At 48.8% G+C, this 16,254-nt stretch overlaps 1 protein-coding gene across 1 annotated transcript in view; it reads right to left on the bottom strand.

Moving 5' to 3' along the window:
- Positions 1–16,254, bottom strand: part of Atxn10 (ataxin 10) — a 142,089-nt gene that overhangs the window by 16,782 nt on the left and 109,053 nt on the right. Inside the window, exon 10 of the mRNA XM_076855475.1 lies at positions 6,764–6,827. Within this exon, the coding sequence (XP_076711590.1) occupies positions 6,764–6,827 (64 nt within the window). The remainder of the gene's footprint in view (positions 1–6,763; positions 6,828–16,254) is intronic.

Raw genomic sequence — 16,254 nt, 5'->3', positions numbered from 1 at the left:
GACTTTGAAAACAGTTTCTAATTAAAAATACTTCCTTAGGGCAGTAAACTTACCACTGGAAGACAACCAAGGAGACATTATCTTGGAGTGGATTTCCAGTGTGCTTTCTTTAAAATTCAGACTATGCAATTTTTAAGAAAGAAAGCAAGCTGGGGATGCATCCCATCAAAGACATCAGACTGCAATGTCAGCTATGTCACTCAGTTACAAGGAGCAGATCCTTCAGGACATGAACTAAGGCAACAAATTGTGCAAAGGTTGTTTTCAAATAAATTTCATGATGGCCCTTCAGACATAAAGTAACCACTTAACCACTGAGTAATGAACTCCAGAAAGCACGGTGTCATGTCAAAGCCAGGGAGCAGCTTTGTGCCAATCTGTGTGCAGGCATCTGCCTGACCTGCCCAGGCGGGTGACAACGAAGGTGAGGCAGCTGTCCCCCTGACTGAACATGTGCCCACAGCCTGCCACCTCTGAAAGATGTGCTCCTGGTGCAGGGGAACCAGGCAGAGTGCACGCTGACTCCAGAGCCGGGGCGTGAAGAGAGCAAAGGAAGGGCTGTGCAGGACCGCCACGGCCTGAGGTGAAGTGGAAGGATGCCAACCAGGCTGCCAAGGGTCACCGCGGAGGCCATTTCAGACATGCAGGTTGCACACCTGTCTGTATACAGCAGAGATTCTTAGTGATTCTAGAGATGTAGGAAAATGAGAAGCCCAAACTGAAAGCTAAGAGCCACTCAGTGAGTGCAAACACCCCATGGTGCTCCCCCAGGGACAGCAGGAGGGCTGTGGGCAATGGCGTCCTTTCCTGCTCAGTGTCCCACGTGGCGGGCACCTGCTCGCTGCCTTCCTACAGGGTGGCTTTCACCACCCCATGGCCTTGCCTCCTGAGTGCCACTGGTTTGCTTTCAAGGGACAGAAAGATTTCACTTACACACTATCTCCGATCACAGTAGGTGAGGGTAAAAGAGAATCAATCTGTAGCATTAAAAAAAAAAAAAAAAAAAAAAAAATCCATGGAAGCCACACCAGAAAGTTTAGGATTTTAAAGCAAAACAGTATCAACAGGTTATCTAGTTTATTCTAAAATACCTGTCTTGCCAAGATGTGGCACTCTCATCCAAAAAAGCTGGCTTCAAAACACACGTGGGTGTCCCACGTGGGGGAAGCACTCAGAGTACAGGAGCAAAGAGACACAGGGATAGAGTGCATGCACCATCAGTGCGCACACCCATGAGTCCTCGTGTGCAGGTGTACACAAACTGCATGCCGAAGGCCATCTGCTCCCTTCACCTGTGTTACTGTTTAGATATGAGGTGTTCCCCAAAAGCTAATGTGAGGGACAATGAGACAAAGTTCAGAAATGATGTGATTGTCATCCATGGATTGAACCAACAGTTCTGACTGGTAGAAGGCAGAGCCGCAGATCCCCTGCCCCTTGTGGATGTGATGGAGGGAAAGGCCCTCCTCTTCCTCTGGACTGTGGCCTGCTCTGTGCCATGTGGACCTGCTCCTGACTCTCCAGGAGTCCCTCCACTGACCCACAGGCTTCCTTGTGAGGTGAACAGCTGTGACAGGACTTGCATAAAAATACACATGGCCCTTTATAAACACCATGACACTTCGGTCACCACAATCAGCTGGCAGGCAAAGCATTGAGCATGAAGAGGTCATCTGAGGTGCTCCAGGGTCAACAAGTGACCAAGCTTGATTCGGGGCTGTCTGCCTGTACAGATGCCCTTACTACTAGGCCAGCGACCTTGGCTCAGGTCAGAGGAAAAGGCTGTTGAGTACTATTCCTGCAAACTCTCAGCTTGTGGGGTGGATTCTATGCAAATTAATTTTATTTCCTTATAAATGAAGTCCTTCAATATAAAAAAGAATAAGAAGAGAAAAACAAAAACCAAGAAAACCCATTTGGGCTCTCACTCCATCCTTATCCCCACCTCATCCCCCCAATAAAAAAAAATATAAAGAAACCCACATCAAGGACAACTGATCAAAACACAGATCAAAAAAAGAATGAAAGAAAAACATTTCAAATAAAGTTCAGCTGTTTCTATTTGGAAACAACAACAAAAAAATCCCACTTGCCACAATAAACTGACAAATAAGAAATCGACTCTGTGGTGATGAAGCTGGAATTTTCCGATGGCACTGGCTCCTCTGTCATTACTGTGGGTGACCCAAAGTAAGCAGGGCGAGTGAACAGCTGGGCATTGCCTGCGTTCCCGGCCCTGAAACAGGAGCACCCGGGCAGGCCTCCAGAGACAGGCTCCCCCGACCCCAACCGGAAAGCCCTGAGGTGAAGAGAAACCCTCCAGCGCTCCCCACCTGAGGGCTGCCAGCGCTGCTCAGACAGCCAGGCTGACTCCCCATTCCTCGCCCTGGGGGACAAGAAAGGACATCTTTTGTAGCCTTGTCTGCAGATTTCCCATGGAAACAGATGGCTATCCAACCTCAGGCCCTGTTGCCTTCCACAGAAAATGCTCAGGCTCCTGGACAGGGCAGTTGCTCCAACCATCCTCCCATGTCTCGAGTGCACCCACTCATATAGAGGTTCAGTCCAACAAGAGTCACGAGAAGGATGGAGCACAGCCTTTTGGGTGTGAGGTGTCCCCCAAGGCTAACGTGTGCGACAATGCCAGGATGTGCAGAGGTGGAAGGAGTGGGGAGAGAACCAGCCTAACTCTGCACTGAGTGGGTGACATGGGTGGTAACTGTAGGTGGATGGGTGGGGCCCAAGGAGAAGGGTGCTGGGGATGGCCTTGTATTTTGCCAGGCTGAGAGGAGATGTGTCTCTCCGCTTGAGGACATGATTGTCATCCTGAGCTGCTTTCTTCCATCACACTCTTCCACCATGATCTTCTACCTCATCTAGGGCCCAGAACAATGGAACTGACTGTTCATGGACTGTGGGCTCTGAACCTGTGAGCCCCAAATAAACTTTCCTTCTTCCAAAATTGTTCTTATCAGGTCTTTTGTTCACAGCAGCAAAAAAGCTGACTAAAACACACGCCCAGAGGCTGGAGTTGTAGCTCAGTGATGGAGCCCTTGTCTCCCATGTGTGAGGCCCTGGGTTCCATCCTCAGCACCACATAAAAAAACAAAGATACTGTGTCCATCTACAAATAAAAAAACATAAACACACACACTCGCTCAAAATAACTATTGCTTCTTAACACAAACTAATGAAACTAAAGATCAATTAAAATATGACTGGTGTCAATTATCGGAATGGGCTTACGCAAACAAATTCAAAATAATATCAATACCCAAGTAATACTTAATCCACAAAACAAAGTACCCATGGGAGAAATTCCTCTTGAGCTTATACCCCTTCCCCGCAATACACACGTGAACATGTACGTATGGAGAACCCAGCCGCGGTGACGCTGTAGCTGGAGAATTACAAAGGAGGAACATGGAGGGTAACTCTAGGCTGCGGCCCTAAGCAACCACACGGACAGAGCCTCCCCTCATCAGCTGAGAGGAAGGGGATGGTTTTCAGGCAAGATGTTGCTTAACCTTGGGCCTGCTGATGTGGGAATGTGTGTAAGACACCATGCAAACACACGCAGGGAGTTAGGTACACAGGTCTGACACCTGAGGAGAGGTCTGCTCTAGAGTTAGGAGCGCAAATAACTACGGCAACACTTAGAACAGAGCTCCATGTCACCACCATCACTGGTACCAGTCTGGTCCCAGCCCCAACAGCCTCCCTGGAAGTCACTCTGCAACTCTCAAGGCCCAGGCGAGTGTCACTGCACTGAAGGAGTGAAGGAATACATGGTGGGGTTACTTGGGGGAGAAATCAGAGTGAGGGGGAGCTCTTGGCTCCAGAGTATTCAGGGCCCTTCCAGGGCTCCAGAGTACCTAGACCCCCTCCAGGGCTCCAGAGTACTTAGGGACCCTCCAGCAATTAAGTGGCACAGAAGAGGAACAACAGAGGACACGCCTGTGAGACAAGAACACAGACAAAAACCAGAATGAGAGAGGGAGTCTCAGGAAGGCCAAGAGAAAAGCAGCAGTGTAGGGAGCCGGGGAGGACAGGTGAGAAATCCCAGCTCACAGCTCATCAGCACAAGGACTCCATCACTCCCAGGAACAACAGAGACAACAAGGAGGAGAACACACGGGCAACAAGTGAGGCGGACAGAGAGCTTCTGCCTAGAACACACAGGAGCCGCCAAGACAGCAGGAGAGAACCCAGGGCACAAAAATGCAGGAGGCTTTCCCTGGCACTCTGACATGCACGTGTGCAAACACACACACACACACACACACACACACACACAATTAAACACCAACACACAGTTTAGAAGATGCTGGCTTGTTTGAACGGTGGGTGAGAGAAAGTGGGGATAGGAGTCTTCACCACTGTGGGAGGTGACAGGATGGCACCCAAGAGATGAGGCTCAAATTACAACAGATCACCTTAGAAGGTGATCTACCAGGAAACCTCAATAAAATACCACTAGAGAGACAAGAGAGAGTAAACTGAATGTGTCCTGGGGGGAGCAGAGGCACTGCATTCTCACTACATGTTTTTGGCAATTATAAAAAGCCAGTTAAATGCATTACTTCCAAGAATAAAAATAAAAGCAAAGCATGGTTGGAGGTGAGAAGTAACAGGGGGTCACTGGGCAACTCAGGAAGCTGCTGTGAGCAGGACGTGGAAAGCTGTGTGTGGCTGCCCTGGCGGGGGGTGGGGGTGGGGGTGGGGGGTGGGGTGTCGCCCAGTATGATCCCATGATCCTCTGTGCAGGTTCCAGGCCCGCCCTGGCTGCATCGCCCTCTGACACTCCCCCACCCTGCTCCCCATGCTCTGGACTTCAGGATGTATCTCACCTTGGTACACACATGACATATGACAATGACATGTGACATGACATGTGACATGACATCGAGAAAGTGTAAATACAACTCCAAGGAATCATTCGACACATCTGGTGCTCAATGCACCACGCGACATTTGTCTTTCCTCAAGGGTGGGGGACATCTGGGGCCTCCCATGCTTCTTGTCATCACCTGGACAACCACCTCCCAAGGTCTCACTGCAGGAATGTGCTAACGTGGCCTCTGTAGGTGCTGCCAGCAGTGAGGACCAGTGCACTGTGGGACAAGTCACCAAGACTCAGCTACAAGATGAGGGTGACTGCAGTGCTGTGCTCCACGGGGCTGCAGCCTCAGCCAAGGTTGCCCCTGTGGACCCGAGTGAGACTGGAACATGTACCTCCCAAGTGAGGGAACCCTGAGCACCTCAAGCAGAGCAAGTGCCAGGCCATGGCCAGCAGGGCTCCGCCCAGCAGAATGGGTGTCTGTGTGTGATGGCCTCTTGACTTTTTTATTTTTGCTAAAAGTCAAAGACAACTGACAAAGACCCTGTTCACCGGTAGGTCAATAAAAGTGGACTGTGGCCGGGGATGGTGGCGCACGCCTGTGATTCCAATGGCTTGGGAGGCTGAGGCAGAAGGATCACAAGTTAGAAGCCAGTCTCAGCAACTTAGCAAGACCCTGTCTCAAAATTTAAAAAGGCGGTGTGTGTGTGTGTGTGTGTTTGTGCGCGCGCGCGAGCGCGTGTGTGTACTGGGGAGGCTGCTCTGTGGTTAGGTACCCCGGGTTCAACCCCCAGTACCAAAGGGAGAAAGTGAGCTGTGGGTGAGATTTCCTTGGAGAACACCATATGCAGTGCAGGTGGACATATAGCCCCACTTCCCTGAACTGGATGTTTTTCCCCCACTTTCTTCTTTAGGCTTTAAAAAGAAAAATGCTGATGAGCATATTCTGGTGACCACGCAAAGCAGGGAACTAACGTCACGGTACCCTGAGGGCCTCTTCAGCACCTTGTCAGCCCTTCACTGTTAAGTCTTCTCCTGTTGCCATGGGAATGGCAGCATCTCCATCACCAGTTGTTAGCACTCCTCAATCTGCTTACTTTGAAACACGCGATTTCCACCAGCTCCTTTTCTCTTGGCATCTCACTGTGGAGAGCTGTCTCTTCAGTCCTAGGCTGGACTCCTTACTGCTTCCTGTGGGACACACTCCCCAAGTCCTACTTTTACCCCAACCCCATACACAAAAGCACAGGGCCTGGTGGAGATGGGGCAAGGCGCCAGGGCTGGGCTTGACTTTCACAAGGGAAGTTCCTAAAATTACATGGTGGATTTTACCTAGAACCTGAGCAGGCTGTGTGTGTCCTGGGCCCTGGATGCCCACCTCTGTACTGATCTGTTTGGTATGGAACAACTGCGTGGTAAAGTAAAGGAGATGAGCAGGACAGACTCCAGAAGGCACGGCAGACCCAGGAAGAGTAAAAGCCAGTGCTGCTCTAAGAGCCCCTCAAAAATGACAACAGAGGGGCAGAGAAACTGCTCCCTGCTGCTATGAAGACAGGGTGCCCTCATGGTCATATGTTTCCAAATAGCAACTCAAGCAGTTTTTCCAACTGACGGGATCCTCAAAATTTCTACAGCAAAAAACCATGAGCATTTTCATATTTGCCGTAAGGACCATACTTATGCTCTTGGCCAGGAAGCACTGGTGACAAGTCACACAGGGTCTTAGAATTAGAAGCCTCTGCCCTAGAGTTTCAAAGCCTTTCAGTGACACACTAGTTCAGGATACCCTGCTGCCCTGGGAGAATGAGCTCACGATGTACGAAGTTTGTAGGGTGGTGAGGTTTTCAGACACAAGCCAGCAGGCCAGCTTGCTGGCTAAGACTACTGGCCATGAACTGGCCTGGGACTCACATGCAAGGATACAAGGGTTACTGTCATCGATGTTGCAGCTGTCCAGGATCAGCGGGATGCCATCCAGCTCATTTACCTAGAGAAAGAGGACAGACAGTTTAGTCTGGGCCAGAGAGGATGGACGCCTCTTCTCGCCTCCTGATTTCTTCACCCAGTGTTACAACATGCTGGCACAATTACATTAACCGCCCCCCCCCATCAGTCCAGAAACATTTAAAAAAACATCAACAAAACTGATACTTTATTTTCTTTTTACTCTTTCAGTTGTTGGGGCAACTGAATAGTCAAATAAAAAATGATAAATTAAAAAATGATAAAAAAATAAAAAATGACAAAAGAAGCTCTCTTCCTAACACTGTTCACAGGGTCAACTCCAAATGAACGTGAGCTGCAAATTTAAACAGTGAAAAAATACTAATACTAGAAGAAAACACGAGTGAATGCCTTCTCTACACAGCAAGCAGGAAAAGTTCCCAATTATGATTCAAAAATCCGGAAACAAAAGGGAAAAGGTTTTATAATTTGACTACATTTTAGAAAAGAAGGAAAATGAAAATTGGGGAAATTATTTGTAAGATGTCACAGACTAAGATATTTGCAAAAGATTAACATTTTAATATATACAGAACTTAAAAAGTTGAAATGGAGCTTGTTGTGGCTTAGGGTTAGAGCACCTGCCTCACATGTCTGAAGTCCTGGGCTTGAATCCCAGGGGAGGGGAATGAACAAATTAATAAATTAATCCGAGAAATAATAAAACATTAAATAAAAAAAAAACACCCAAATACCAGTTACCCACAGGAAGAGGAGGATGGAGTTGGAAGAAACAGGAATGAGACCCTGCCTACCAGCAGACCTGTTTTTACAATTCTATAACTTTGGAATGAATCTATGTATGTTTTATATAATTTTCTGAATTTCCAAACTGAAACAAATTAATCTAAAAAGACATACGACAAAGAGAAATGACTTCCTCTAATGGGAAATGCTTTGACTTTGTGCTCCTAGTGAGACAGATCCTATATCACAGCCACGGCGGGGACCCACACCACACCTAGTAATCTGAGCCTCAGTGATGACATTAATATTATTATTTTGAACCATTATTTGCATATTGAAAGCAAATGAGCAAGTAATATCATTGGCAACGACGATTTTCAGCCTTAAAAAATCTAATCAGTTAATTTTATATTTAAAATACAAACATTAATATGAACTCATGGTATATTTTTTCTCTTCCCCAAAATACAATATTTCCTTAGTTTATTGAAAAGGCCTAAAATCAGAGTGCAGCAACAGTGAGCCCCGTGTTCTGAACTCCACACCCCACTCTTCCAGAGGTCCTTGGTGACAGACTTGCTTGGACAACCATTACTTGTTAGTAATGGTTCTCAGGCTCCCCAATACCAAGACAAAGAGAAAATTAGCTGGCATCATCTAATTCATTTGATTTCCTCTGGGCATGAGAGGAGAGGAGGCCTGGCGGCGCCTCAGGCAGTCTCAGACTCTGAGGATTTGCTCTGCAAGGCCAGGCATTATGGGCTCCTCTGTACAGAAAGGGAACATAAGGCTCAGAAGCCAGCGCCCTCCCTGTGGCCATTCATCTAACAAGTGGGGTCTGGAGACCACTGCAGCTCATAGCAGTGGACCCTGAGAGCACGAGCTGCAAAATTGCTGGCAACTTGATATTTTGGCCACGTCTGCTGGATTTTGTGATAAAATCTGGGTTTCAATTTCTATCTTTTTAAATTTTTAATTTTTCTGGTAATTCACTTCAGACCATATTTTATAGAATTATTGGTCCTGGACAGTTTGGGGAAAGGAAACTCATGTCTCAGCACAGCAAGAGTAGTGGTCGGCCACTCTGAGGGTAAACCCTGGGTTCTGCCCCTCCCAAGTGCCCCTCCAAGGCTCCTCCAGTGACACGCTGCACACTAACCAGGAGAGTCTGGGGAAGAGCCTGCTGCTGGCACTGGGGTTAAGACAAGGGGAGCCCTCAAAAGGGGACAGTAAGGAACTGAAAGCAGATCCTCACCAGCCCCTGAGAACTTGTGACCTGGATGCCAAGGCAGCCCTGAGCCCGATGGAGGCTGGTTTGGGCTCCTGGTTTATTTAGCCAGGGAATAAACCACAGAGCAGGAGCTCAAGGAAGGCCTCCCTGGGGAAGGGCGGTGGGTGAAGGTGAGGACAGCGAACAGAGTTGAGGCAGATGAGTGAGGGGCCATGCGGTGTTTGGTGGGGAAAGAGGGCTGGGTGCTGGGAGGCAGGCAGCATGGAGATGGGCAGGACGGTGAGCACAGCCCAGCGGGAGCCCGGCCTTGGGCAAGTCACTAAACCTCATGTGTGAAATGGGGTGACAGGGCCTGCTTCAAAGGGACTGTGACTACAGAATGAACTGCCATGCCTGGGAAACACAGGGAAAGCTCAGTCAGGGTGCTGTGAGTGGTGGTGGTGGCCAGTGACGTCCATGTGGTCAGCTGGCAGGAGGTGGGTGGCTCATGAGAGCAGGAGAAAACGAGGACACTCTTCACAGGCCAAAGTTACCCTTCCATTCTGTAGGGGGAAAAACTGCAAACTTTTCTCAAACACCAGCTTTTTCTGACAAGTGAGAAATAAAGTATTTAGCATTTATTATTCAGTGCAAGAAAAACACCTCTTCCTTTAAAAAAAAAAAGGGTAGAATTCTGAGGTGTTTCAAATGGGTAAGATTTTCTTTAAAGGAAATGAAATCACTTGCTGAAAACTGAAATTTAATCAGGAAACAGGGATAAATGGAAGAGTTCTTACAGATCAGGGGCCAGTGGCACTGAGGGGGAACTGAGGAAGGTGCTCCTGGGCCAGCGTCTCAAGTCCACACTGCTGCATCACCAACAGGGGACAGAGGAGACTCCACAGAAAGACCTCAGTGTCTACAACACCAGACACGCACCACCACACACTGGGGGCCAGTGGCTGTCAAGCTCAGCAGGAAATGCAGACTCAGTGCGACACCCCCACGAGGGGCTGAGCCCATCTGCTACTTCCGGCCAGTTCACTGCCATAGGGCCAAGGTGCATGGCAGGGGAGAACCATCAGGACCTTAACGGGCTTTCTTCTGTTAGCACTTCATAAAACAAGGAAGTTGTCTGTGTCTTTACATGACATGTTGGGAGCTGATTCTGGACCCAGAGCACATTGAGTCATGAGCTTTGGAGCTCCCGCAGAGCCAAGCTTGGGGGGCTCTCCCGTGGTGACAGCACAGCAAGACAGGGAGCCTGGTTTAAGCAAATGAGCTTTGGCCTTCGGAAGCAAACGGAAGACAGCAAACGAACTTGCCCCTTCGCGTCCCCCAGGAGTGCAGGTCAGGAGCTCATGGTGCAATCATGCAGGTGTGGCCCTGGATCACCACTGTAGGGAGGTGAGCCAGGGGCAGCACGGTAGGCCTGGGTCATCCTGCTGTGCTCACACTGCATGGTGGACATGGAGGACAAAAACCTCAAAGAGGGCAGAAACGCAGTGTGAGGGAGAGGAGCGCCCTGAGCCAAGTCTGGACCACACTCTAAAAACACATTCAACAGCAGTCCCTCAACAGCAGGCCCACGTGCCACCAGGCCTGCCACAGAAGTGAACGGCCAGCGTGGGCATGGTGATGCTCAGACGTGGTCCATCTAGGGATGCTGCCACCCAGGATACCTGAAGGCCAGCTCAGAGAGCTGGGGGATGGCCTGGGGGTGGCCCAGTGGTAGAGCGTTCAGCTGGCATGTCGAGCCCTGGCTCCCTGCATGTACCACCTGAAGACTACTGCAGATGAAAGAGCATCATGGAGAGAGGCAGCAGCCAGGGTCTCCTCGTGAGACTAACTCCCTTTCCTGCCCCCAGGGAAGGGGAAGGGTCAACAGGCAGACAGACCACAGGACCCCAGTCAGCCTCTGGTGGTTCTGAACTTCAGAAAATCTAGGCTACCTGACGTGGAGCTGAAGAGCTGTGGCCACATGTGCTACTGTGGTGGGCATGACACAAGGAAACCTGAGGCCAGGTGGCCTGCCTGTCATGAGAACATGAGAAACAGCAGAGACGTAGGATGCAGTGTCTCCTGAGCACACTCAAAGAGCTGGATGTAGTGACCTCTGACCTCCAACAAAGTCCAAACAGAACTCTGACTTCCTGGCTCGCAGCCTGTGCCACTGTCCTCAGCTGTCTCAAGCTGGTGTCCTCCTGCCATTCTCTTCCGACCTTTGCCTTACATAGCAAATTCTAAGTCTTACACTACTGTGGGACATTCATCTTTAGGTGGCACTGGTTTCCACAGTGTTTTGTGCAACTCAGCTTTGTTATTAAGCTGCTTCTGTCCCTGGGGACAGGAGGACAAAGAATGATACACCTCAGGGAGCAACTAGTATGCAGGAGGACTGCATTTTGCAACACTCCTCCAGAGAGCTCAGAACCCGCCAAGACCAGGGGCCCTCAACCTCACTATACAGTGGCATCACCTGGAGAGCCCTGAACAAATGCATGAGAACTCTGGGTACCAAAGTCTCAGCACAAGCCCTCCAGGCAGCTCCCATGTGCAGCAAAGGTGGGAACTCCTGACACTCCCAGAGGCAAGAGCTCCCACTAGCCGCAGTCCCAGGGAGGAGCTCCTGAAGCCCAGCACCTGTCTCGCGCTGGTTCCCTTGGTCCTTTGCTTTCTTTACTACTAAAATGCACTTTATGGAGCTATAGTTCCTACACAGTAAATGGCCACTGCACCTGTATGAATACAGACAAATCCAGATGTGGGACATTCTCGTCACCACAGAAACGTCCCTGGGCACTGCTGCACCCACCTCCCCACATGCCTCTGCTCAGTCTTGAGCAACCACTCATCTGTGTTGTCCCCACAGCATATTTTCCTCTTTCCATAATCTAATACGTATTAATCATATCAAAAGGAGCCTTTTCCAGTGTTTTCAGGTTCACCCCTCTTGGATACGCATGGTAATTTTTTGCTTTTTATTTCTGATTATTCCTATGCTATCATCTGTCTGTTACAAGCTGATGGACATTTGGGTTGGTTCCAGTTTTATCTGAGAGGAATGGAGGTGCTAAGAATACTTGCATTCAGGTCTTTTCAGGGACACACTTCCATTTCTCTTGGATCAGTACCTAAGAGCAGAATTGCTGGGTCTTATAACAAACTATTTTCCAAGATGGGTGTACCACTCCACCCATGTAGCTGAGCTACTCCAGGTCCTTGCCAACATTTGACATCATGAGACTGTTTTCTGTTTTCTTTTGCCATGGTGGGGATGGAACCCAAGGCCTTGTGTGTGCAGACGCTCTGCCACTAAGCCATATCCCCAGCGTGATACCATGAGACTTTTTTAGGTGGTCTTAACCCACATTTCCCTAGTGGCTGATGATGCAAGGCATCTCCTGAGATGCACACTCCTTGTCTTCGTAGTTGGGTGTTGCTCACTGTTCCGCCTATCACTTGCATGAGCTTCTTATTTGAGCTGTAAGAGACTCTACTTCGTGAACAGTGCTTCTGCAAATACACATACTGCAAACATCTTCCCTGCACAGCAGCTTGCCTTTCCATCACACAATGTTTCAAAGAGCACAGCTCTTTAAATGAGGAACAAAGTGTCAATTTTTTTTGCATTACTGTTGGTGTGTTGTGTCCTAAGAAACCCTGGCCTATCCCAGCACATTCAAGATGTTTCCTTCTACATATTTCATAGCTCAAACTTTAGATTTCCATTTTAAGTCAACTTTTGAGTTTGGAAGAGGGTAGAGGTCAAGGATCCTTTCCCCATATAATATGAACTTGTTCCAGTGTCCCCCCTTCCGCCACTCTTCTCACGGCCACACATCTAGGTCTGTCCCAGCACCGCACGGTACTAATTGACCTTATGTAAGCCACGAAGGAAGAAGTATTAATTCTCTATTTTTGTTTTGTCATTTTTCAAAACTGTTGTGGTACTGTTCTCATCTAGCAGGTCTGCCATGACAAGCACCACAAAGCCAATGGCTCCAACAGCAGAAGCGTGCTGTTTCACAGTCCTGGGAGATGACGACGGTGGCGCCCACGGTGCTGACAGGGTCATTCTTTCTCAGGGCTGGGAAGAGCCTGCTCTGGGTCTCTCTCCCCATCCCAGGGGCTTGTGGCCCTGGGCATCTCTTGGCTAGCAGAGTTCTGCACTCATCATCATGTGGACAAGGTCTCTGTCCAAGTCTCCCCTTCTTGTAGGGACACACTCTTGTGGGCCAGACCATCCTGTGCCACTTCACTTGGCTGGTTACAGCTCCAATGACCATTCCTGAATAAGGTCACATGTTAGGACTTCTACATATAAATGAAGGGTGGGGAGTAGACAGAATTCAACCCAGAACAGAGTTTCTAGGTCATCTGCATTTCTCAATACATTTTAAAACCAGTTTATCCATTTTACCAAAAACCAGCCCCTAAGATCTTGACTGCACAGTGTTCACTCCACAAGTCATCTCGGGAGAATTGTTATCTTCAAAATGTTGAGCTTTCCGTTCAGTCTTGACTCCTCTCAGAGATGTTTTAAGGACTTCAAAGCACCAGTGTCACACATACGTTTTAAAATCTCTCCTAAACACTTCAAGTTGCATGATGCTACTGAGGGGGTGTTTCCATTTTCCCCAATTATTCTTGGCTAGTTTCACCTCCTGTGACCGTCCAAGTTCACTTCCCACAATGATTCTCCTGACAAAGGCTCAGTACATACGCGCGTCTGGCTCATGGAGCGGGGTGGTGTTACTTCACCCCTCTAATCTACCCGAAGGTCCCCTGCCCCCCGCCCAAGCACTGTCCAGGGAGCGCAGCTGCTCTGGCAGTGATGTCAGGGAGCGCAGGGCAGTTCACCACAAAGTGGGAATCCGTCCCTGGAGTCTTCACAGACGCCCTCTAGACAGAGAGGGCCCCTTCCCACCACTGGTTTTACCCACACACCAATCTTCCCAGCTTCTGGGTTCTCTGCTTGGGTGCGGACAGTTCAGGACTCCCTGGAAGTCACCTCCCCTGGCCATGCAGCAGTTCCCTCCGCCTTTCCTGCAGGGTGATGCTGTTGGGGACACTCTCAGCCTTTGTATATTTGGAAATGTCTTTATTTTGCTGCCATTTTTTAAGCCTGCTTTGGCTGGTTGCATACTGCTGGATGGGCAGTTTCCTTGCAGCAATTTAAATACGTTTCCACTGATTCCTCTCACGCACTTCTGAAGGGGACCCTGCTATCATCCCCAGTGAAAGCCATGACACTGAGGGGAGGTCAACCCAACCCAGAGCCAGTTCTTGTACACAATGACAGAATGGGAGACTCTAGAAGGAAGAAGAAGGTAGAGGGAGAGATGTTCTTTTAAAAGGAATAAAATTAAAAGAGAGAAACAGGTGGTGACAACATAATAATAAAACATTATTAAAAATTCATTGTTACTCGGGCTGGGGAAGTGGCTCAAGCGGTAGCGCGCTCGCCTGGCATGCGTGCGGCCCAGGTTCGATCCTCAGCATCACATACAAAGATGTTGTGTCCGCCGATAACTAAAAAATAAATATTTAAAATTCTTTCTCTCTCTCTCTCTCTCTCTCACTCTCTCTTTAAAAAAAAGAAAAATTCATTGTTACTGACAATTATGAAAAAATGTTGAAAGTCTAGAGGAAATAAATATTTCTAAGAAAAAATGTTGAAGCTGACAAAAAAATTAAAAATTTTAATAGAATAATAATTTTTAAAGATACTAAAATGGCCAAGATTCACTTAAAAAAAGCAAATGGTCCAAAGAGCTCTCCAGGAGCCACCACATTCCCCAGGGCCGTGCCACCATCTTGCCAGGAGTGGGGACCTATCTTGGATTCCAGGTGCTCCAGCACAGCAGAAGGAAGATGGCATAACTCTGCTCACGGCCAGGCCACTGGCCAGGGCTGCAGCTCGGGGTGGAGTTTCCGCTCAGCACACCCTGGGCTCACCCCTATGCAGCATCAGAGGGGAAACGAAACAAACTAGACATACCTGAACCAGATAAATGATAAGAAAATTACAGACCTTTTTAATGTATGGAAAAAAAAAAAAGATCCCTTTTCAAAGAATCCTAGAATACAGGGCTAACTAAATTAAATATGCTACAAAAATATATCAAGATGAGGCAGTTTTCTGAAAAAACACAAACCAGCATAGATGAGAAAGCCTGGAAGGATCCTCATTCACACCCGCAGGATCGCCTCTGGCGGCCCAGATCACTCTCAGTCCTAGAGTCCTTGGGAACGTTTAGACTGAGAGAGGCTGCAGTATCACGAGCATCAGTTTAGAGAGAAGGTCCACCCAGCAAGAACACAGGACGCCGCGCCGCAGACCACGTCGAAAAATGAATAAATAAATTTATTGGGATCCTGCCATTTTAAAAGGCCTTTGTTTCAAGGATCCAAGACACTCAGGAGGTGCAAAAAGAACTGGAGAGATGCAAAAGCACCTCAGGCCTGTGACAGAACAGTGGTGCTGGGAGGAGCAGCCCGGAGAGCAGACCTGGCCCAGCTAGAGGAAGGCACCCTGGGGCACAGAAGCTGCTGGGATGGAGACTTGCTGAGCATGCAGCAGGTCTGGGTTCTACCCCAGCACGGGCACCGCATGACCCAGAAGGAGGAACCAGAGCACACCTGGTCACCTGCTCTGCATATGGATTGCAGGGAAGAGGTGGCGCTGCGTGGCTGTAGCCTGCAAGCCACAAACCCAGAGAGGAGGCGGCCCGGCAGTGGCTCACTGGACTTCCTCACAGGAAGGACAGCACTGCTCCCAAATGTCACAGCCAAGGTGGCAGGGGCTGGCAAGAATCCCAGGGAGGCAGAAGCACAGGTCCACTGGCCCTGACCCTACAGACTACTGCCACAGCCACTTGGCAATGGATACGAAGCGCTGCTCATCACAGAGTGGGGAAGCAGCTGGCATCCTGACGCCACTGTGCAGGGCTGATGTCTGGGTCACCTTGTGCCCTGGTAACTTTTTAATTTTAAGAAGTGAGGCAGAGCCAAGGTTTGGAATTGGGTGAGCCTGAAGGAAGCAGAAAAAAGCCCACATTCCATCGAGACAACCCAGGCTGGAGGCCTTGGTATCGCAAGCCCCTTCAGCTGCATGGAGCGCAATCAGAACCCACGCAGAATACATTTGTAACTTCAAATTCTTTGTACTTGACACATGTGAGCAAGAGAATTTAGCTTATAGCCTACAAACTTCCCTCCCTCCCCTCCCTTTCTTTTTTTGTGGTGCTGGGGATTGAACCCAGGGGTGCTCTACCACTGAGCTACATATCCACAAAAACATGTTTGAGACAGGGTTTCAGTAAGTTGCTGAGGCTGGCCTTGAACTTGTGATCCTCCTGCCTCAGCCTCCTAAATTGGGATTACAGGTGTGCACCACCACACCCAATGTCATTGGATTTTAATTTAAAATGAAATGCAATCTTTGGATTTTAATACTTCCCTGGGAATTTGATAATGAGATAGAATTAATATTCACATACAGAGCCTC

This window comes from Callospermophilus lateralis, chromosome 4, assembly GCF_048772815.1.
Source record: "Callospermophilus lateralis isolate mCalLat2 chromosome 4, mCalLat2.hap1, whole genome shotgun sequence".
Classification (NCBI taxonomy): domain Eukaryota; kingdom Metazoa; phylum Chordata; class Mammalia; order Rodentia; family Sciuridae; genus Callospermophilus; species Callospermophilus lateralis.
The sequence above is the reverse complement of the archived record's forward strand: the minus strand, read 5'-3'. Positions and strand labels throughout refer to the sequence as shown.